General features: G+C 55.5%; 1 protein-coding gene across 2 annotated transcripts; it reads left to right on the forward strand.

Moving 5' to 3' along the window:
- The first annotated feature begins 2,746 nt into the window (after positions 1–2,746).
- MASP1 (MBL associated serine protease 1) lies at positions 2,747–23,213 on the forward strand. 2 transcript variants are annotated; one of them, XM_035544772.2, is made up of 11 exons: positions 2,747–3,087; positions 4,967–5,192; positions 10,164–10,341; positions 10,434–10,565; positions 11,122–11,318; positions 11,596–11,743; positions 11,999–12,117; positions 12,379–12,457; positions 16,729–16,866; positions 17,441–17,515; positions 21,174–23,213. In XM_035544772.2, the coding sequence occupies exons 1-11, from the start codon at positions 3,083–3,085 to the stop codon at positions 22,067–22,069; spliced, it is 2,193 nt and encodes a 730-aa protein (XP_035400665.1). In that variant the 5' UTR covers positions 2,747–3,082; the 3' UTR covers positions 22,070–23,213. The 2 variants fall into 2 exon arrangements, with proteins under 2 accessions (XP_035400665.1, XP_035400666.1); XM_035544773.2 differs by lacking the exons at positions 16,729–16,866; positions 17,441–17,515; positions 21,174–23,213 and adding an exon at positions 14,285–14,784 and having other exon boundaries at positions 2,915–3,087.
- The last annotated feature ends 201 nt before the right edge of the window (positions 23,214–23,414 follow it).

The raw sequence follows: 23,414 nt of genomic DNA on the forward strand, positions 1-23,414 counted from the left end.
TTTGCCTCTGTCATCATGCCGAGGAGCAGCGAGCATGCTGCAAGGGCACAATGTGGGACCTGAGCGAGGCTGTGGCACAGGCAGTGCTGCACTGACCCAGCAGGGACACAAGCTCTTTGCCAGACACTGGTGTTCGGTGTATGATCATTTACACCAGCTGTGGATTCATCACTACTCCTGCAGGGCCAGATTTATTCCTCACAACTGTTTTATCGCTGTCTTACTCCACGGAGTGCAGGGTGTTATTTCCAGGAGGTGAATCTGGCCCCAGCATTAAAGAACTGCCTTGGGTAATGCTGCTGAGCTCTCTCCTAGACAAGCATCGTGGGCACACAGAAGTAGCTCCAGGGACCATCTCTTTGAGGATGGAGGCAGATAAAGCAGGTCCAAGCCCATCTGCTGCTTTGTCACAGTTTAACTCAGCTGTCCCACCAGCACCTGGGGAAAAAGCACTTCTGGTTAAAGACTCTGCATGCCCACTCCTGTTACTCCGTGGCCAGGCCTCATAAAACATGTACACGAGTCCCTGGTGTGGCAGGGCTAAGATTGACATCCCTGGCATCACCGATAGCCATGACGGACCCTCCTCTTGGACAGGTGGGAGCAATCCCAGAGGAGGCATTGCAGGTGGAGCAGGTTCCCCACCTCCCCTTGCCATTCCCTCCCCACCCTGCAGCACAGGAATTGCATTGCTTTAGGGGCTGGCAATGACCTGGAGTGCCAAGCCAGGATGCTGGGCGGCACGGGCACATGGGGACAGACATCTCACAGCACGCAGAGCCTGGCTGGAGGTCAGCCAGCCCCGGAGCAGGGCCAGCTCCATGGCAGAACAGCAGCCACCCGTGCAAGGCCGGCATCCCAAGCACGCCAGTGGGAATTTGGTGGGAATTTGCTTCCTGGAGGCAGGGAGGTGAGCAGGCGGTGCTCATGGGAGGGGTGTTTGCAGCATATGAGCAAGCAGCACAGAGGGCTGCTGCTGGGGTCTGCGCTGATTTGCATCCTCCCCTGCCCTCCAGTGCTCCGGGTTCGGCGTGGATGCTTTAAACCCTGCTGTTCCCAGCAGCTCGGGCTGGATGCACATTGAACTTGCATTGCCACTGCACAGGTCACAGCCAGCCTCGCAGTGTAAACACAGACTTTGGCCCTCGGTGATCTGGCTTGAAAGAGGCATCAGCAGGCAAAGAAAGTGTCACTCGAGGCTTAGAGCTGCTCCTGAAGTGCAGGAGTTGTTCCAAAAAGCTATAGGAGGTTGTCATGGTGGAAAAATGAGTGCATGAAGGACCCACCCTGCAGAACAGGCAGGGAAAAAATAGATCACAATGTATTCAGACAAGAGCACACTTGCCTGCAAAAATAAAGCCCTGCGTTTGACACACTGCTGAGCTATTAATTAGTTTGATCAGCTTGCCTGGGTGTGTTAACATGAGCGAGAGCTGGTGTTTGTACAGTGATGAGCTGTTAAAACTTCCCAAACAGAGGCAGAAAAAATGGCAGAGTGAGATCTCCCCTTTGCCCAGAGCCTTCCTGCTATTCTTCCACTGCTTTTCCACTCATATTTTTCTATTTTACCCGGCTGAGTCTCCTCGGTGCCATTTCTTCCCCGGCACAGAACCAGGGACCCATGGGAGCGAGAGAAGCGGTTTCAGAGCTGAAAGCCAAGGAGCTGTCAGCCCCCAGAGCACAAAGGCAAGGAATGGAAAAACCACCCCATTTTCCTCTCCCCAGACCTCTTCCCTCCCAGCTCCTGGGGGGCTGCACGTAGCCGAAGGGGCAGGCGAGTTACCATTGCCACTTTAATGGCAGAGGCTGGGGAGGGCTGGGAGGGCTGGGAGCTGCTGCTGGGGGAGCGGTGCCAGCACATCCCCATCTCCCTGCCCCTTGTTTTTGTGCCTTTTAGCGCGCTGCAGCTGTACCCGTGCCTGCCAGGGGGTGTCTGCAGGGTGTACATTAACCAGCTCAAGCTGAAATTGGTCACCAACTATGAAAGTTTTGCTCTTGATGTCTCCGAGCTTGGCGTTTCTGGACGAGGGGGCCACTTGCACCCTAAGGCAGCCCTAAGGAACGATTCGGGTTGTGCAGGCAGGAGGGCTTGGGGTTTGCTTGTTCCTGGGGCAGGGAAGGGAAACCAATGTCCCATGGCTCGGTGGGCAGCGTGCAGGTCCTCACCTCGCCAGGAGGGATTCAGGCTTCGGACCTGCAGCTTTGGCATCTGCAGCTCTCGCTCCCGAGTAGAGTCCACATCCGAAGCTGCTCTTTTGCCCTGAGACAAAATGCAGAGTCCAGCCAGCCCCAAGCCCTGCAGGAGGTTCCCAGCCGGCTCTCGCCTTTATCCCGACTGCCACCAGCGGAAAGTTTCGCAGGAACCAGACCGCAGCCCCAAGCCCAGCACAGCTCAGGGTGGAGAAGCTGAAATCGGGTCCTGAGCGCGGGTCCCAGCTGCAGCACATCCCCGCAGCTCTTCATTTCTGTGCAGTTTTTTTTTTTCACACGTTCTTGCCTTCTGTTTTTGCTGGAGGCTCCCGTCCCTATTGAGAGGCAAATTTTAGCCATCTGGCAAAGCAGACTGTAGGATAAAAAAATGAGAGAGGGAGAAAGAAAAAAAAAAAAAACACACAATGTGCATGGGCACACACACACAAAACTCTGGAGATTAGGGAAGACAAAAACTTCTCAGCGGTTGCTGGAGAGGAGAGGAGAGGAGAGGAGAGGAGAGGAGAGGAGAGGAGAGGAGAGGAGAGGAGAGGAGAGGAGAGGAGAGGAGAGGAGAGGAGAGGAGAGGAGAGGAGAGGAGAGGAGAGGAGAGGAGAGGAGAGGAAGAAGGAGAGAGCCTTCAGCGCAGGCAGGTCCGTGTGTGCGTGCGGGGATGTGGGGAACCGTTGCAGGCAGGGGAAGGCGTGACCTGCATGGAAAATGCCAGACAACTCCAGACACACACGCAGAGGCGCGCACACGCTCACAAATCTCCGGCCAGAGATAAGGCGGACAGCGGAGCGTGGGGAAGGAGGCGAAGCCGGCCCCCGCCGCCCAGCCAGCCGCCCTCCCCTGCCTCCCCAGCCCCTCGGGGAGCTCTCCCGGCAGAGACATGAGGTGAGTGCCTCCGGGATGAGGGGCGATGCGGCGGGGGAGAGCCGCGCACCGGCCCCGGGGGGCACCGGGGGGCACCGGGGGGTGGTTGGGGGGCGGCGCCGGTTTCACTCCGGAGTGGGACCGGGACTCACGGAGAGGAGCTGGATGCGGGGCGAGCCGGCGGCGCTGAAGGCCAGGCGAAGCGGAGGGGGTGATGCCCGTTTCCGCCAGCCCCCGAGCAGAAGAGAAACAGATTTTTTTCCCTTCGCACATTTTTGTGGTTTCAGACGAGCCGTCAGAAAAAGGCATGTTCAACCTCAGTCCGCTCGGATGAAAAGTCGGCCCAAGTTTGTCGGTGCCCCACGACTTTGCTTTGTACCCGGGGGCCGGGGCGAGCGGTGGGACGAGACAGACGAGCTCCAGAAAACTACTGCCCTGGTTTTGAAAGAACGCAGACAGGTTAAAAATAATCCACTTATATAGATTCAATTTCCTCATCAGCATACCTTAATCAAGCCCTGCTTCTGAAACCGTGTGTGCATGCACGTGTGGGTAGTTCCAGCGACTGTAATATACACCTACAAGCCTCTGCCAGGCCTTAGTACCTATTTTAGAAAGCGGAAATTTTCTCTAATGGCTCTAATTTCCTGCATGTTTCTGTGTGCTGTAAAAAGACGGAGGTCTCTCCTCCGGCCGGGTCCCATGCAATGCCATGGGCGTTCGAGTTTGCACACCCAGCATGGGCAGGGGCTTGCTCACCCCTTGCACTGAGAACTGCTCTGCTGGCGCTCGCCTTCCTGCTCGAATGGAGCTCCAGGCTGGTGTGCAGTCAGCTGGGCAGCTGCAGGGTGACCTGCAATCGCTGTCCTCTGTGCCCTCCTCGGGCACAAACAAGTTGGCAACTGGGACAAATTCTCTTGGATCAGATTTTTTTAAATCTGAGTTTGATGACAAAAGGTCTCTGTGGATCTTAACTTCTGTGCCCTTCTTCATTTGGGGTGAGTGGTACCCTAAGAACTGAAGAGAACTGAAGAGGGAAAAGAGAAGAGAGAAGAGGAAAAGCAAAATGAAGAGAAGCGAAGGGAAAAGTAAAAGAGAAGCGAAGAGAAGAGTAAATGAGAAATGAAGTGAAGAGAATAGAAAAAAGAAAAGGAAGAGAAGAGAAGAGAAGAGAAGAGAAGAGAAGAGAAGAGAAGAGAAGAGAAGAGAAGAGAAGAGAAGAGAAGAGAAGAGAAGAGAAGAGAAGAGAAGAGAAGAGAAGAGAAGAGAAGAGGTGTGCTAGTGGGGAGCAATGTGCAGGTTCTGCTGCTGGGGCCCTGGTCCATCGTCGCCCAGCTGCAAAGCAGCGTGCTTTTTGCTGAGAGTCGGTGATCCCCGTTTGGCAGGGTGAAGCTAAGCAGGAGTAACAACACTAGTTATTGCCATGATGCTTTCATTAAACCAATTCAGAAAGCATCATTATTTTATTAAACATCCTGATGTTTACTCTTCTATTAAGCGAAGATTTGCCCATCAGCTGTTAGTCCAAAGACGTGTAGCTGGTGGCTGCAGCTGCCAGGAGTGAGAAGCATGGAGCTCCTGATGGTGCCTGGAGCTGCAGAGGTGCCTTCGGATCCCACGGGACACCTCCGTCACCCACCTTTCTAAGGGGTTTTCCCTCCTCAGAGCCATGTGCAGCTCCCACCCTCACCTCCATGTCCCTGCAGAGAGTTTGCTGCTGGTGGCATGGTGCCACAGCACCTCTCCCAACCTGGCACACTGGTCTGTCTCAACTGTGCAACCTTACACAAACTTGTAAGGGTTTTGGGGAAAAAAAATGCATTTTTTGGAAAACCAGACTGAGCCCTGACAGGCTTTGGGATGGCCAGAGTTTCATTCGGTTTCCCCGTGTGCTTTCCAGGTACCCGCTGGCCTGGTCCTTCTGTGCCTGGCTGCTCGGCGTGGCGGATGCCGTTGAGCTGACAGAGATGTTTGGGGAGATCCGCTCCCCAAACTTCCCCGATTCCTATCCCAGCGACTCGGAAGTGACGTGGAACATCTCTGTGCCCGAGGGATTTAAAATCAAGCTGTACTTCATGCATTTCGACTTGGAGTCATCCTACCTCTGTGAATACGACTACGTGAAGGTGAGCGGTGGTATCAGGGGACGTGTGAACGGGCAGGTGGGACATGCGTTTGGCCAGCGGGGAGAGGGCAGCGCTGGAAAAGCTGGGAACGAGGTATTTTTCCCCATTTATTGGGCACAGGAATTGTCAGACCAGTGGACAACAGGAAGAGCACAATAAGCTGACAACATCCCTTGCACTAACCAGTGGGTGGGACACCCAAATCAGAGCCCAGTCAAAAAGGACCAGATTTCTGAAACTACAACACTTAATTCTCATTGAATCCTGTGGGATTCACACACCTGCGTGCTGATGAAATCCCTGTGGCAAAACCCCCAGGCTGTGCTCCTCTGATGCCAGGCACGTGCAAGGAGGCCCCTGAGCTCAGCACACTTGGCCAGGTCATGGCTGTGGGGACACCCAGCAGAACCAAAAATAAGGGTTAGACCTGAGCTTAAGGCTGCAAGCTGGGGCCTGCATGCAGAGCAGCCCTCCTACAAGCAACTGGGACAGACCCACAGGCTCCTTTGTGTTCACTACGAACCCATATCACAGCCCAGGTCCAACTTCTGGGGCCACTGCTGGCAAATACCCTCAGCACAAACAAGCTCTGGATGTTCCCAGAGAGCTGTCGTGAGCAAAACCACAAAAGATTTCGTTCTGCCTCGTTGCTGGGCAGTAACCCATCAGAAATGATGGTGGGCCGCATGCTGTTGTGCCGCAGAGCATCCTTGCCTCCTTGCAACTCTGTGTCTCCAAACAGGGTTCCCCACCTCCAGAACAACTGGGCTCTCCGTCTCTTTGAATTTGGTCAGTTTGGGTGCTTTCTGGCAGGCCAGGTGTAGCAAGCAGGTGCTTCCTACATTTCAGGGCTGAACATTCATCACCCATCACCCAGCACAAGCCTCACCCTTCCCCTCTGCATGGAGGCAGGTGGAGATTGCACCCAGGTCCGGAAGCACTCAGCCCCAGTGCTAGGTGCCAGCTACTCGCAATTATTGTTTTATTCTCGCCCTAAGAAGACAAAGCAAACATTTTAATTTTTTTTCCTCTTGGATCTGTTTGCTGCTTTAATTTCCCCTTTGTGCTGGCACTCATTTTGCTACTAACAGCTCTCATTGAGGTTTGATTAGTTCTTTCTGCTTCTCCTGGATCTTCTCCAAGCACAAGGGCCAGGGACATATATAGAGATATATTGCTCTAAGAACCCAATAAGCTCAAGGAGCAGATTTCTTGGAAACTTTCCCCATTCCAAGCTTTACCCCTCCTCCTGCCCTTCACCCCCTGCTCATTTTTCCTTTTTCATAAGGGCTCCCTGTTATTTGGCCACGGTGCCAAGTTGGCATCACAGCTTTCCCTGCTGCTGGATTTCCATAAGAAGGTGGCATTTTTCACAGGGATTTAGATCTCAGCTGTATAAATTTGCTCTGGGCTGTAGCTCAGCTCACAGAGCCTCTACCACAGAATTGCATTTGAAAAGTGCCGAAAACGCTCAGAAACGCCCGTCTGGGTGGATTACAGGTGATCCGTAAGCTGCTCCGCTGGGTAGACATGCAATTTTGTTGCTACTAAGGCATCAGCTTGGAACATGTAAGGAGAGCAGCAGATGAATAGAAGACCATTTTCCTCCTTGGGAAAACCCAACACGTATAGATGTGTCTGTAATACTCTGCCAGCCCCACTAAAGGGGCTCATCGTGGCTCAGAAAGCCAGAGGTGCCACCTCTCTGTTTGGTACCATCTCCATCATCTTCACTGCCATAAGACAAAGGTCAAACACAGGGGCTAAACAGCCCCGGTGCAAGGTGGGGACCCAGCTGGGGTCAGGCAGAAAGCCACCGTGCCGTGGTTTTTGCCTCCCTCACCTCCTCGGCTGCCCATGTGCCCCAGCTCGAGCAGTGCAGAAAGTCATCCCCAGCAGCAAGCTCGGGGCCTGCTGAGCTGCGAGCACACGCAGGTCTCTGCCTTCGGGGTGGTCTTCGGAAGGGAACAGTTTCCAGAGCCCTGAAACAATGGCTAATTAAAACAATAGCTGTTGATTTATATATATCCACATGCATGCGCGTGCGTGTGTATATATATAAAACGAACGTGGCTCCTAGGGAAACGTGGCCAGCGGGATTGTTTGTGCAAATGGGGATGGGACGGGTGGCATTTCAGTAAGGAGGTAAGAGAGGAGGAGCAGGCAGCCCCGAGCAAGTAGGAAACACCAGCCTGCGTGCTCCTCCCCAGGCTCAGCAAGCATCCAGTGCTTCTGGACACAGGTCTCCAGCAACCCTAGGACAGAAGCAGGGAGATGGGAGGTGCAAGGTCCTTGCCCCAAATGGGACAGGTGCCTTCTCTTGAACCAGGGGAACCAAGTGGAGCTTCCAGGGGTGTGAGTTAAAACCTCAGCATGATTTTGCAGGGTTTCTTGGGAAGGAGCTTTCTGCTAAGTCTGGGAAACCTCCACTGGGGAGAGGATGCACGCATGTGGGGAAGACTCAGCTGCAGGCTCTTGCTCCTGGCTGTCCCATCCCTGCCTCGTTTCCAACAGCAAGCAGCACAGCATCAGGCATTTCACACGAAACCCCGCTAATCTGGGTGTTGCCTCCTTCCATGCACTCCGGCTGCAAGGCGGCTCCGCAGGGGCCATTTCATGCCCTTCCCTGCCTCTGAGCCTCTCTTCCCCATGTCATGTTCCCAGTGTCTTCAGCCCGACACTGCGATTTCTCGGCCTAATGAGCCATTTATATATATTACAAGTGGTATGCTTTGCCCTCGTCAGTCCAATTAGTGCATTCCTGGAGGGCTGGCGGCCGCGTTTCCGTGTTGCCGGCTCCGTACTCCTTTCCGATGGCAGGCGCTGAGCCACCCGGCCAAATTCCCTGCGGTGCTGGGGGGGCTTTGTTAACCCAGCCGCTGCAGGAGGCATCACCGGGACATCGCTGCTCCAGCGGCCAAAGCTGGGGCTGTCTCCTTTCTGTGTGCCCTGGGCACAGCCTGCATCGCCACGTGCGTTGTGACAGCCTCTGACTCCCAGCCCCAGCCAAAAATCACGGGGACAGAGCCACAGCCAGGGCAGGGACCCCCCACCATCCATAGGGGCAGGCATCGTAACAAGGAGAGCAGAGGCAAAAGCAGACAGCAAAGCTGGCAGTAGGCAGTGGCACGGGTAAATTTAAGGCACAAGAGTGTCGCTATGTTTTATTTTTCAAAGCAGGCTTCTTTCAGCGTATTTTTATAGGGAATTTCTCCTCGGCAATTGATATTTCCCTCAGGGACACATCTTCTCTAGTGAAAACGTCGACATCATGACCCGAGAGGGAGAAACTCCAAACAAACAACCAGGATTTAATTACCAGCCTGCTCGCTGGATGTAAATGATCTACGAAAAAGTATACAGTCCTCAGCAGAAGCAGCAAATATTAACCAGGGAGGATGACCTCTCTGTTTAGTTTACAGCCGGAGGGCTGTCTCTGCTCCCTGCGTCCCGGGGCATGGGACCCGTCACAGATAAGGGGCTGCCGATACCTTCGGCGAGGCCCCACGGCGAGAGCATCCTCTGGCAGGGGCACGGGCACGGGGGACATTTCCCCGTGCATCCCCACAGAGGTGACGGCAGCACTGGCCCCGCACCGAGGAGCCGACTGGAAAACGCCGCTTCCGACAGCTTTACTCCCCAAAAAAGCGGTTTTCTGCAGAAAACGCAGTGCTCGTGCTGCTGCAGCCGGGGCTTCAGGGGAACCAGCCCGCTTTTTGCAGCAGCCAAAGAGCCAGGCTTGTTCGCTTTTTGGAGATGGTGCTCCCGTTTTTCAGCCTGAAATGATGTTTTGTTTCAAAACACCCTTTATTTTGGATTTTTAAACGATTCTAAAGCACCACAGTATATTTCAAAGCGATTGAAACCAGATGGACCCCAAATTACTTGTTTTCCTTTTTTTTTCAGAACTCTGTTTCACAAAAAAAAGAATAAAATTCAATTGGGTTTTTGTCCCAATGCGGGACGCATGCTTTTTCTCCAAATTCTCAAAATCTATCGTCAGAAAGTCTCTCTTTTCTGGCCAGCTCTTGCTCATATGAGAGGATGGAAAATATCTGGAGGCAATGTCAAGGCATGCTGAGCTGCCATTTCCATGTTGTCTTTCCCTGGTGTAAGCGAGTTTCCTCCTGCATGCTCAGCCCTGGGAAATTTCCTTTTCTCCCCGCACCCTCCCCAGCTGGCGCATCCCGAGGGTCTCGGGGAGCCACGGTGGCAGCCGCAGGAGGGTCCCACCTCACCAAGGCCACGCGAGCTGGGGGTGGCATCACAGCACCCATGGGTCCCCAAGCTGTGTGCTTTGTTATGGCCATAATAACGTGTTCTTGGTGTGAGCAAGGAGGGCTGGCGTGGTGCAGAATTGCTCGTGTTCCTCCCCTGGGGGGTTATTCATATTCAGAATATGACAGGGTGCTGGGAATGAGGACAGGGACCAGGGGTGGGACTGCAGGGGAAGGAGATGGGGTTGGTGCTGAAATGGTCTTGGGGAAAGGACGAGGGAAAAGGAAGGGATGGGGCTTCCAGGGAACACAGGAGGGTTTTTCACTGGGATTGCAGTGCTTCCAGGCATGGGCAAGTCTGTGCTGTAAAGGCTGCACAGAGAGGCTAGTGAGCATGCTGAAATGACAGCAGGGCATGATGGCCCCTCCATCCCCTCCTGCAGCCCCCGGGTGCCACCCTCTCCCCATCCAGGATGACTTCAGAGGGCTGCCATGGGCAGAGCGGGTGGGACACCTCGTCTCCCCTCGCAGAAACCCTTTAACAGCTTTACTGCAATGACAGCATCCCGGAAAGCCAGAGCGAGCCCAGCCTGACCTCCTGCAGGGAGGCACTGGAGGCTCTCCAGGGCTTCAGACACCCACAGCACTGTGCAGAGTACATTGAGGGGTGGCCAAGCACCGGGGAGCACCCCAAGGACACGTCAGCCCGTGTGATTTGCATAAGCCAAGCGCTCACCCAGCCTTTCTGCTACAGATTGAAGCAGAAGACCAGGAGCTGGCAACCTTCTGCGGGAGGGAGACGACAGACACCGAGCAGGCCCCTGGCCAGCAAGTCATCCTGTCCCCCGGCCCCTACATGGGGCTGACTTTCAGGTCCGACTTCTCCAACGAGGAGCGCTTCACTGGCTTTGACGCCCATTACACGGCCGTGGGTAAGCAGCACACAGCCTTGGGACGCACTGGACGCGGGGGGCTGCAGCGTGTGACCCCCCTCTCCTTGCTGTCTCCCCACCATCCCACATAGACGTGGATGAATGCCTGGAGAAAAGCGACGAGGAGCTGGCGTGCGACCACTACTGCCACAACTACATCGGCGGGTACTACTGCTCCTGCAGGTTTGGCTACATCCTCCACTCCGACAACAGGACCTGCAAAGGTACTGGCCGGGCACAGCAGGGCCGTGGGGATGGTCATGCAGAGCAGGCCCTGAGCAGGCAACAGACCTACTAAATGCGGGCAAAACTGCCCTCTCCTGCTGCCAGGAGGGATGAGGTGCCTCCTCCCCTGCAAGCCACTAGCCTGGGACAGGAGAGTGCCCAAGGCCTGCAGTCATCTCATGAGGAATGAGATGTGGTTTCTACCTCAGCTAAACTCTAGAGACCTCCTCAAGTAGGAGAAATGAGATGTTTTCGTCTCTGCTTTGAGTATGCCTGATGAAGGTGAGATGGGTTTGGCTCTCAGCCCAGGACCTTCCACATCACGGGCATATTTGGAGCTTGTCTTGCGAGGTTCTCCTTGCATGGACCCACATTCAAGGCCACGGACCCCATCCCACGAAGGGGCTGAGCAGGCAGGGAGACGGGTGCAAGCAGGAGCAGGGGCTGGGACAAAGGGGTGCTGAGAGCTGGGTGCCCATCAGCACCCCTTATCCTGAGTGTGGCCAGGGCTGGGGGTGGCTGACGGGGCGCTGATCCGTCCCGGCTGTGTTTCAGTGGAGTGCAGCGACAACCTCTACACCCAGAGGAGTGGGGTGGTCACCAGCGCTGACTTCCCCAGCCCCTACCCCAAGAGCTCGGACTGCCTGTACCGCATCGAGCTGGAGGAGGGCTTCTTCATCACCCTGAGCTTCGAGGACAGCTTCGACGTGGAAGACCACCCCGAGGTGACCTGTCCCTATGACTACATTAAGGTGAGCTCCCTCTGCCCCACTATCCTGTCGTACCCCAGGGGTCCCAATGATGGGGCCAGAATTACCCCAGTCTAAATGGGGATGGTGAAGCCAGCAGGAGCCCCATGATATTTGAACCTCTTACCACATCTGATGGTGGCCCTCTTTCTGGCCCTGGGCCCAGGACCAGTTCACATCACCCCACCACAAGGTGGTGAAGCGTCCCTGTCCATCATCCTCAGGGTGAGGAGATCCCCAGGGATCCACACCCCCTCAAGCCACCTCTTTCCCTTGGTAGATCAAAGCTGGCCCCAGGGAGTTTGGCCCTTTCTGTGGAGAGAAGTCCCCAGGACGCATCGAAACCCAAACCAACAGCGTGCAGATCCTCTTCCACAGCGATAACTCGGGGGAGAACAGGGGCTGGAAGCTGTCGTACACAGCAATCGGTAACTCCTGCTGCTTTCCTCTGTTGGCTGGGCTTGGGAAATGGGAAGGAAGGGCTTTATACACTCTGCAGGTGGAGACCTGGAGTTTGGTGGCCCATGAGCCTGTTCCTGAGCCGTGCTGGTGTAGGTTGGTGGCAAGGGCAGAGCAGGATGCTCAGACCTGACCAAGGGGGATGGACGGTAGTGCCGGGACTCTCCACTTGCTCCACTTACTCAGCTAAGTGTTGTTTTGCTCTGCTTGCTCTTTATTCAAAGGAAACCCATGCCCATTGGTGCAGCCACCCATCAATGGGAAAATCGAGCCTTCCCAAGCCAAGTACACTTTCAAAGACCAGGTTGTCATCAGCTGCAACACCGGCTACAAAGTACTGAAGGTATGGGGTGATGCTGGGAGGAACCCTTCCTCCCAAAGCCATCACATCTCTGCTTGGGAGAGTGAACATGACCCACACCCCCTGGGCCTCCTCCCCAGGGCCTAGGGCACAGCCTCCTCAAGCAATTTTTAGCTAGAAAAGTCCTCTTCCAGGGAGGTCTGGTTATATCTTTATTAAACTGCCAAGAATTTGGCTTTTTATAGGCTCGTACATTGATGGTGTTGTGGTTTTTGTTTTGTTTTGTTCTGTTTTTCTGCACAGGATAACCTAGAGAGTGAATCCTTCCAGATCGAGTGCCTGAAGGACGGGACATGGAGTAACAAGATCCCCGTTTGCAAAAGTAAGGAAACCCCACACACACCCTGTCGATGTCCTTTTCCTGCTGAAATTTCATGCTGGATAGAGCTGCCCTGCCAGAGCGGAGCTCCTTACTCAGACCCAGCCAGAGAGACTACGTAATTCTGCAACACTCTCTTGGCTCTTTCTTGGGTAGCATAACGGGGCTTGGTCCAAATGCCACAAGCAGGAGGTTTGTGCTTTCCCTTAGATTACTCATAAGTTGATTTGTGACCAGCTCTGCTGCCTCCCTGTCAAAGAAAGAGCAACCCTGGCTCTTGGGAGCTGGGTGAGCAGTAGCACTGTGATGGCTCTGCTGCCACGTGAAGGATGGCAAATTTGGGGCTGAATCCTGCTCTCGATGTGAGAGCAAGGGCTTCATGAGATGGGAAGACTCCCTGCTGTCTAGAAAACACCTACAAGCTTCCACAAAGCTTGTTTGACCGCAAAACCTGGGCATGGATCATATCAGACTTACCTCTGTGGTGATGCACCTTCATGAATGGCTGCTGCTGGAGGGAGGGAGGTGGCTGGTCCCGTGTGAGTGAGGTGGGATTGTTTGAGCTGTTAGATAAATCTGACACAATTTGGGATAATCTGGTTCCTGGTCCAAATTTCCTTCCAAATGGAGGCTGCTAAGGTCATGGGCTTTAGAGAGGTGCCAGGTTCTAGCTGGGTAGTGCACAGCTAAGAGAAAGGGGACACAAAAGTTGCCCAGATACTTACAAACCTCAAAAAGAGAGAAAAGAAGGAAAAGAAAGGAGATTCCATTTGCATCAGCTCTTCTTTTGTCTAACCCAGCTCCTCTCTCAGCTCAGGCCCGGAGCTGAGCTTCTCATGTACCTGATAACACCTCTTTCCTTTCCCCAAACACTCACCAGTGCCCTTCAGCCCCAGAAGGCACTCACTGCTACTCAGCCTGCTGTAAGGCTGGCCCAGAGAGGAGAAAAGCAACAAACACTCTCAGGGAAGGTCCCAAGACCTTCCAGGACAGGCAAGATGAGATGCTCTCAAGGGGTGTGGCACCCAGGTGCTCCCCTTCTGGGCATATCCTTTTTATTTTAATGATGTCATGGATTTTACCTTAGGAGTGTGTTTTTGGAGTTTTAGATCACGTTTGCTCATTCAAAATGAAAAATGAGAGGTTGTCAGACATGCTAAATAGATTCATATCTGAAAGGGCTTCTTACAAAGTATGGGATCAGTGACGTCTCTGCCCCACCAAAGAACTACCCCTCTCACCACCAGCTTCCCATTGATTTTATCCAGCTTGGAGAGAGATCAAATAAACACTGGCATTGCCTAGAAAAAAAAAAGAAAAAAAAAGTAGATATTTTTAACCCCCAAAGCATTAATTTTTGGAGAACATTGAAATGATTACCTGCACTATTCCGTTTGGGCTGGAACTAGTCCCTTCTTGTGTGAGATAAATCACTATGCTAAATTTCCGTGGCTTTCTTAGAAAGCCAAGAAGCCCCTAAATGGGCAGTCCAGGCCTTCAGACTGCCGTGCCTCCCACCTCCCCTGTACGTCTGGGAGAGGCAAAAATGGTTGGAAAAGAAAAGCAAAAAAATAGAAACCTTCCCCAGCCAAGGTGGATAACATCCAGCTCTGCAGCCTCGCCAGCTTCTCCCAGCCACTGTCCCCAGATCGCCCTGGATGAGCCAAGCGGGTCCCCATCAGGGTCCCCATCAGGGTCCCCATGGCTCCCGGTGCTCATTACAGATCTCTGGTGTTTTGGGGGCTGGGTTTCCTGCATGCCTCTCTCTGCTCGGCTACTAATTGAGCTTTCTCTCTCTGCTCTCCTCCTTCCCCTCTGCCTTCGGTGCAGCTGCAGACAGAGCCGACAACCAGACAGACAGAAGAGCCGGCTCGGAGCAAGTGGCTGCGTGAGGCTGGCGCCGGCCGCGCCGCCGAGATGGGCAGCCTGCCTCCGTGCCCCTCTCTGCTCTGTCCCGCACCCAGGGCAGCTCCCCTTTGCCTCTGGCTGCCAACTCCATCTCCGCGGCTTGTCTAACCGGCATGGCGCTCCTAACCCCCTGCGCACGGTGCTTTCTTAACTCCGTCTCCAGAAGGGAAATTCGGAGCCGAGCCCCCCCTGTCCGTCCGTCGCGCTCTGGGAAGGTCCCTGCCTGTCCCCGGGCTGCCGCCAGCTCCTGGCGCATCCTCCGCACCCCTCCGGACGCCCCGGCCGTGCTCTGCTCCCCTCCAAGCCGGCGGTTGCGCAAGGAGCGTCGGCCCCGCACATGGTTTGTTTGTTTGGATTTAACCTCCCGCTGCCCTTCCTCCCTGGCCCAGCGTCGCAAATAAGAAACACTCCTTCCTCTCCTCTCTCCGAGCATCCTTTCAGCTCCCCCGCCCCGGGTGAGGGAGGATGGGGTGGCATCAGCAGCCTTCTCCTGACCGCCCTTGGGAGGATGCGTGCGGGACCAAGCCCTGGCACTGGTACGGGGAATGCTGCTCTGTGTACCCTTGGTCCCCGCTGCTGGCCCTGCGGAGGTGAGGATGGGCTGGTCTTGGGATGGTCACAGCCAAAAGAGGCCAGAGCCCGGTGTCTGGCCTCATCTGTGTCCCCAGGAGCCCAGGACGTGCACCCAGGGCTCCTTGAGGTGTCAGGGGCTGCACTGGGAGGGTTCTGGGAGGGGGACCAGAGGCTGGGAGAGGAGGAGGAGAGTGCTGGGGAGCTCTGCATGGCTCTGCTCTTAGGAAGATGGAAATGCTAAACAGCCCCTCTCCCAAGGCAAAAGTCTGGAAGAGCTCAAGGCACAAACTCCCTTCCCACTCCCTTTGGGCAGGACCCGGGACAGCAGTGGGGCAGCACCTCTGTGCAGGAACCCATTCTCCAGGCATCAGGGCTGCCCTCAACACGCGGGACACGCAGGGAGGGAACAGGTTGTGCGGGCTGGGGGGCACAGCCCTGCAGCCATAAATAGCCCCAGAGCAGATGTGCCAGCCACATCGATCCCCCAACACCCATTCCCCTCTTCCTGCAAGCCCCAGCATCCCCCAGCACCTTATACAGGTCTTACAGGTGCTGGTACCATGGCACAAAACCACTGTGCTCCTAAGCATGGTGGAAAGACAGCAGGAAAGCTCGGGGACCCTGGGGCTGGTGACAGAGTCTGTGTCCCCTGCTCTGCCCCTTTGTGAAGCACAGGCACCCCGAGCCTCCTCCAACCTGGCTGCAGCCATCCTACCGCCCGCTGTTCCTGCCAAACCGCAGCAGGGCAGAGGGGACCCTGGTGGACAGTGAGCCACAGCATTTTGCCATTAACCAGGCTTTTTTCACCCGAGTGGGTGGCTAACCCTGAGCATCAGTACATGTCCCTGGTGCCAACATTGCTTCTAGTGATTTTTTTCTTCGTTAGCCTGGATCACCATGGTAAGGCTCCTGACTATGCTGCCTGCCCTGATAGCCCCCTCCCCATCCTCAAGCACCCAGACCCATGGAGCTCACGTGCCCCTGTTCCACTGGACCTGCTTTCTGCAAAGTCACCCATCCTCTCAGCTTCAAAGTGGCAGAGCCCAGCTCCACAGAGCTGCATTTCCCAGGCAGGATGAGACCCTGGGTGGGTGGCACAAGCCCAGTCCATAGGAGAAGAGGCTGGGCAGGGCATGGTGAGGAATATGGGGGAGAAGAGGGACTACAGACAGACCATGGGAAAGGGCAATGGCACCCTGGAGGTTGGAGCAGGTAGGTTTTTCCCTACAGCTGCCGGTCTCCCCCTGCCTGCAGAGCAGCCAAGCCATGCTCTCCGTGTCCTTCATCCCTGGTTGTCACAGGAGAGCCAGGACCTAGGGGTGCTCAGCCTGCGCTGTAAATGCCTATCGGCAAAGCTTGCTGAGCAGGTCCAGGGCAGGAGAGATGGGGCTGTGCTACCGACAAAGCCTGGTGCGTGCAGGAGGTGCCTGGTGAACCACTGCCTGCTTTTTCCTGCCCATTCATAAGGGGTGCAAAGACAAACTGCGGGAGCATGTCCTGACAGCTCCTGCCCACCTGTGCACATCCCTTCCCCTCTCAAAGGTACAGCAGATCGCGTCCTAAACACACAGCTCGGGACATCCTAGGAGGGATGGGAGCCGAGCCAAGGAGCCTCCTGAGCCGTGCCAGGCTGTGCTCCTTGCATTGCCCTAAAGAAGCGAGGTATGGGGCTATAGGAGCCTCACCCTGCCCTGTAGGACCACCACTCATGCTGAAACCCAGCACTGCCTGCATGGGGCTGGGCACCCTGAACATACCACAGGGCTCAATCCCAATTCTGTGTTGGCTTTCAGTTGCTGACTGCAAAGAGCCGCCGGAGCTGGAGCATGGCTTTGTCACCTTCTCCTCCAGGAACAACCTCACCACCTACCGTGCGGCCATCCAGTACCACTGCCAGCACCCCTACTACCACATGGCCCCCAACACCACTGGTGAGCGGGGGGACCAGGTCCCCATGGTGCGGGTGGGCACGCGGGGGGAGCCAGGGATGGCCACAATGGGGTCTCCGTGCTGGGGAGAGCACCAGGTCCAGCAGCCCTAGGAAGGGCTCCTGAAGGCTCCCTTTCCCAAAAACCCAGCAGAACCAAAGCCCTGCAGAGAGCAGTGGGATCATGGCAGACAGAGCTTCACGCTTATCCACCAGCAGAGACACCACAAGGGGTTTTCACAAAACACCACAGGTCTCTGCACCCTTTGGACATGGCTCTGGGTGGCAGCCAGGGTGCACATATGTCCCAGCCCTCCTTCCTCCTCCTCCCTCAGTATGGAAAGCCAAAGAATTTCCTCACATTCCTGCCTCCCTGCTCATAGCCCTGTGCATCTGGTCCCTGCATCCAGCACTCGTTAGTGTAATGGGCAGCAGCAGCACTAATGGGGTGGCAGCTCAGAGGGCTTAAAAAGGAGATCGCATCCTGGAAAAGGGTTCAGAGGGTCCTGGTGGCAGGGCAGCATCTCTGTGTCCCCACGCTGAGGCCACAGCCCAGCTAACACGCTGCTCTCTTCCAGCCACCTACACATGCGATGCATCAGGGGTGTGGAGGAGCGAGGAGCTGGGCACGGCGCTGCCGTCCTGCCGACCAGGTACTGGTGGGGATGGGTACCATGGTGAGGGGTGCGGGGATGTGCAGGGAGGGGGCTGCCTGCCCGACCTCACCTGCTGCTCCCGGGCAGGGACCCTCTCCTTGGTGACAGAGCTATGTGCTGTACGTGTCCACTGCTGCAATGTATGGCAGAGAGGGCAGTGGGGATGGGGATCAGGAAGGCAGCAGCCTCAGCAATATGGGCACGTTCGGCCCCCAGCATCGCTGGAGCTGGCTCTAGCCAAGGGCAGAGCACGACCTGCCTGGTGGCGCCGGCTCCCGGCTCCCATTAGCAGTGTGTCCCCATGCAGGAGCAATTAGCACGTCTCCGAGCCTTGCAGAAAAAAACAGCCCTTTCGCAGGGCCAAAAGTCCCAAGCCTTTGAGCAGTGGCAGAAACGTTTGCAGCCAGCAAGTTTCCAGGCCAGGCGCCCGCTCGGGATTAAACAAAAGTCCCTGGGACGTGGGCTGGCCACAGCCGGCTGCAGACAGGGCTGGCAGCAGCCCTGGGTGCAGGCTGCGGTCGGATGTGCGGGGACGGCTCTCTGGAGCGGTGCAGGGACACGGCGGCAGGGCTCAGCCCCACAGCAGGTCTTGCTGGGTGTCTGCTCTCCAGAGACCGGGGCTGCGGCTGCTCTCGTTTCGGCAGCTGCTCCCTGCATCCCTCCTTGATGTTTCAGCCTGAAATAATTTGTGCCGGGAGCATACGGGGACATTTTTCGGGGCCTTAGCTGCCTTCATGGGCCATTTCCAGACCTCCTGATTAGTGACAGAAGTCAGGGAGGCTTCAGGAAAATGGAAAATCCCAGGGAGAGGGTGACGCTCTCCTGAGATTGGGATCTGCAGGCAGCAGCTGGCCAGCTGCTCTTCAGATCTTCCCTCGTGTCTCACGCTACCTCCCCATCAATAGAAACTCCTCTTCCAGGCCATGCCGCGCCTGCCTCTGCCATTAGTGGGAGCATTTGCAGCCTTGTCAGCGTTTTTGATATGTAATTTAATAGAATAAATATTTGGCTGGATGCGCTTCCTCTAAAATCATCTCCCTGGGATGGCTGTCAGCTTCGGTGCAGCAGAACAGCTGGGCTGGGCTGGGAGGCAGGAGCTCTTAGCCCGAGCACGTTTTCTGTTCCCTGCAGCACTGGGAAAGGCAGGGGAGTGAAGCGCAGGCAGATGCTCCCCACACACTCTGAAGTCGCAGTTTTCCTAGCAGCAGCCACAGCAAATCCACATTAGCAGCTCCCGGTGCTCCTGCCCCAGCTCTCAGCTCTGATCCCATCACCTTGGGACGCTCTTTCTGGGAGGCTCAGCATCCTCCCCTCCCAACATGGGAGCATGGGGCAGAGTCACGGCAAGCCCAAATCAGCTCCCACAGCCTCCCAGTATCATCAGCACCCCTGAGCACTAACCAGCCTGGGACTCCCCTCCCTGGCACTGCCACAGGCACAAGCCAGCTCCAAGAGCACCACATTTGTCCCAAGGAATAGGTTCTCAGTGCCACCTTCAGCTGCTGAATTCCTCACGGTGGGTCACAGCATGTGGATAAAGCACCTGGAGGCAAACCAGGCAGCACATCAAGGCCCCTCAGACATAATTCTGGGTCTGTTGGAGCTGAGCAGAGGGAAGCTGGTTTGGCTGCCAGAACTGCGGTGAAGACTTGGGATGCAGGAGTAAAGCCCACGGTGCTAGGCAACATCCCGTGGCCAAGCCTCCTCCGGCCACAGCTCCGCCGGGAGGGTGAATGCCATGGCCGTGACACCACAGGCCTCGTGATGGGTCTCAGGGCGAGGGGTGAGGCTGGGCTGATGTAAGGCTCCAGTCCTCCTGGTGGCGTTCCCCTGGCACACGCTGAGCAGGAGCCCAAGCGGCTGGACAGCTGGGGAAGGGCTGAGTGAGCTCGCAGGGCAGCGTGAGGCTGCAGGATTACTCACTTGGCCTTTCTGCTTCTGAAGTGGTGTGGGTCCAGCCAAACCACTCCAGAAACTGAATGGCAAAGTGAGGAATTGCAAAGTGCAGGCTGGCCCACCAGCCAGCTCTCTCTCCCACCTACCAGCACAACTGTACAACAACCTGTCATGTTGCAGCCCTGTTTTACTGCAGTCCAGGCCTAGCAGAAATCCTAGCATCCACCAAGTCTTTGACACAGCAGAGTTCTCCTTCTACCTCCTCTTCTGTAAGGAGTCTGGTAACACCATGGTCCACATCTGGAGCACAAATCACACAGGTGTAAACCAAGACTAAGATCTGATCCTACTCAGAAAGCTTGAAGTCCCACCCTGGCTCCCCCTTTGCTAGCTCTGTGCCTGCCTTCAGTGGCAAGAGATCTGATACAGCTTTGGGGTAGTTATCACTGGGTAAAAGCCTCCTCCACATCCCCATGGTCTGCTATGAACTGTTCCCATGATCCATTCTCACTCTCAGCAGACAACAGACCATTCTTTCCACCAGCTAAGACCACTCTTTCCACCCACTATTTGCAGGGCAAGTCCTCCAGCCCCTCTGGAGTAGAGGCAGACCTCTGGCACATACCACCCGTTTGCACAAGCCCACATTTTTCATCAAAGGCTTTTCACCTCCCATCATGACGGGGCCACACATACTGCAGCCCTGCCCTGACAGGCACTAAGAGCTTGACCTTTCCGAAACTTAGCGGATACTTTTTGGGACACAGACCCACCCAAATGGTAGCCAGAACTGTACCTAGAGAGACCATGGCCTCATGGCCAAGAGCATTCACCTTCTGTTTTCACAGCCTACAGCAAGGGTGGGAAAGGAGAAGGCAGCCAGGAGGCTGCTTTTTGGAGCAAACTTGCTGGGGCAACCTGGGCCTTGGCTGCCCATGGCTGAACCCATGCTGGAGTCCTGCAGAGCTGGGACAGCAGCCAGAGGGAGCTCCTGGCTCTGAAGATGCCTCCTTCACTGCCCCAGCACCCGGCCTAGCGGCCAAGCTTGGTCTCAGTCCTGTCTCGTTGCCAGCTGAAGGATGGCCTGTTCTGGACAGGCTGCCATAGCCATAGGAGCCATGCAGCCATGCTTCAAGGTGCTTGGGGAGATGCAGAGGGAGATTGGACCCTCTTACCCCCCCGAGAAGGTATTGCAGGTCCCAAAGGTGCAATGATGGATGGCACTGAGCAAGGTGCGTTCATCATTGCAGGTAGATTATGCCACAGGCCTAGCGGAGAGCTCCTGGGGGAGCTGCCTAGAACCCTCCCTTGGGTCTCCCAGGGTGCCATGTGGGAGCAGATGACAGGATTGGGTCCCCCCCCTCACCTGGGGAAAGGGGGCCCAAATCCTGGAAAGCAACAGATTATACTGTGCCATAGACAAGACACTTCTCTAATCTATGCCTTATTCACCACAGCCATGAAAAGCATAGACAGAGGGCTTGGTATAGTTACTTTTAACTCTGGGAGAGCAGCTCCCTATTGTCCTGGACCCATGAGCAAAGGAAGATGCTCTGTGCTCCAAAAATGTTGCTGAAATAGCTCAGGCCAACAGAGAGAAATAGCTTCATAAGGGCTGAACAGGGTCTGCAGGGGTCACCCCACAATCCTCATGGTTATGAAGATAACCAGCCATGTGGCATAATCTACAGGGAAGTCCCTTTTCATTTGTTCCCCAGATAAGTGCTGGGAGTAACAGCGCTGTCCGTTTTGTCCCCAGTGTGCGGTCGGCCGGCTCGTGCTCTGCCTGGGATCATCAAGCGCATCATCGGTGGGCGCAACGCAGAGCCCGGCTTCTTCCCCTGGCAGGCCCTGATTGTGGTGGAGGACATGTCCCGGGTGCCCAACGACAAGTGGTTTGGCAGCGGGGCCCTGCTCTCGGACTCCTGGGTGCTGACAGCCGCCCACGTGCTCCGCTCCCAGCGGCGAGACAAGACGGTCATCCCCGTTTCGAAGGAGCACGTCACTGTCTACCTGGCCCTTCACGACGTGAGGAACAAGATGGAGGCCGTCAACCGGACGGTGGAGAGGATCATACTCCACGAGGAGTTTGACATCCAGAACTACAACCACGACATCGCTCTGGTCAAGCTGAAGGAGAAGGTGACCATGGGGAACTACGTCATGCCCGTCTGCTTGCCCCAGTTCGAGCACGAGCTGGAGGGACCTCACCCCAACACACTGGGGCTGGTGGCTGGCTGGGGGATCTCCAACCCCAACATCACTGTGGACGAGATCATCAGCTCGGGTATGAGGACGCTGTCCGACATCCTGCAGTACGTCAAGCTCCCGGTGGTGCTGCATGCGGAGTGCAAGACCAGCTACGAGTCCCGGTCGGGGAACTACAGCGTGACCGAGAACATGTTCTGCGCCGGCTACTACGAAGGTGGGAAGGACACTTGCTTGGGAGACAGCGGGGGAGCCTTCGTCATTCAGGACCCGGGAACCCGGAGGTGGGTGGCCCAAGGGCTGGTCTCATGGGGTGGCCCAGAAGAGTGTGGCAGCAAGCAAGTGTATGGGGTGTACACCAAAGTCTCCAACTACGTGGACTGGGTGGAGAAGAAAACAGGCTCCTCAGAGAGGTGGACATTTCTGGACCCTGAGCTGGAGAGATGAGTGACTAAGCACTGCCTGCTGCCGCAGCTTCCTTTCTTCTTGTTGTTTTTTAATATGCTCCAGACTCTGGTCTTTCGCAAGCAGTAGCCACGATGCTCAGCCGCACTTCGGGCCTTTGCCAGCCCTCCACGTCATCCGTTTCGCTTGGTCCCACATCCCTTTGCTTGCGCTCTTAAGAAATGCTTGCTGGGGAGCTGGGGGAAGGGAGCAAAGGGTGAGATCTCATCCGGCATCCTTAGCTCATGCTGCCAGGCTCCAAACCTTGCCCACCCTCCTAGGGAGGCTCCCTCCAAGCTATGACAAAGGCACAGTGACAGAAGCAGCATTTCCCTGCCACCAAAGCCTTGGGCCATGCACAGAGACTTGCCCACGCCCTCACAGCTCTCAGGCCAGCTCTTTCCATCAGATGATGTAACTGGAGGAGCAACAGGAGCTGTGGACAGCATGGGAAACATGGACAGGCAGTCCTGGACCTCACAGGGCCCCCTCACTGTGTCACGCACCTTTTCTGGGCAACGAGCAGTGAGAGAGCCCTGTGGGTTTGCTGGTATTTATGTTTGCAGACAAACATCCCTTCCCGATGGCATCTCAGGTGATGTCCACCTGGCCCCGGGGATGTGAGGATGTGTCCACGTTAGCCCTAAACTTCAGCCATGGCTGGAAAGGTAATGGCTGCTGAGATGGCACCGACCCAGCATATGGGATGGCCAGGTAAGCTTAGCTTCCTTCAGCAGGGACATCAACTCCTTCACTTGCCAGCACAGCCCTCGTATAGCTGTAAGCAACATGCAACAACTGCCTGCTGTTCTCTCTGCATGCCTCTAACCTTCTTTGGGCCTGTCCTCCTCCTCCTCCTCCTTTGGTTTTGCCATGCAAGAAATGAGTCAACAGTAAATGAGCCACTCTCCATTTTGCTATCGTCCAAAAAGCCATTTGTAGAGCATGTAGAGGAGCAGAAGGCCTAAGGAAGGTCTAATTTGCAGACACGCTAAGAACTGTATTCTTGGCTATGTCATGTAACTGCAAGGTATTTTTATATATATATATTTCTTTTTTTGATACTACATTCTGTAAAATATCCAATGTCATGTAAGGATGGTTCTGTGTAATCTTCCTCTTGAGAACAAAATAAAACTTTAATATTTACTGAGTTTGTGCCCTGAGGCTTTTTTCCAGGCAGATCAAGGTCAAGGACTGAGGGCAAAGGCAGGTCACAAATCTGTGCCACGCACCCCTGCTCCTTCTCCATGGCATCTGCTCTCTGTCCATGTCAGACCTTATCAGCCATGCCCTCAGCTCCACACAGTCCAGCTCTGCATCACACAAACTCTTTCCATGGCCAAGA

Source organism: Cygnus atratus, chromosome 9 (genome assembly GCF_013377495.2).
Source record: "Cygnus atratus isolate AKBS03 ecotype Queensland, Australia chromosome 9, CAtr_DNAZoo_HiC_assembly, whole genome shotgun sequence".
Lineage (NCBI taxonomy): Eukaryota > Metazoa > Chordata > Aves > Anseriformes > Anatidae > Cygnus > Cygnus atratus.

Coding starts and splice junctions, on each gene's coding strand:
- MASP1 (XM_035544772.2), top strand. Junction 5,193..10,163: donor GTGAATACGACTACGTGAAG/GTGAGCGGTGGT, acceptor TTTCTGCTACAG/ATTGAAGCAGAAGACCAGGA. Junction 10,342..10,433: donor CGCCCATTACACGGCCGTGG/GTAAGCAGCACA, acceptor CATCCCACATAG/ACGTGGATGAATGCCTGGAG.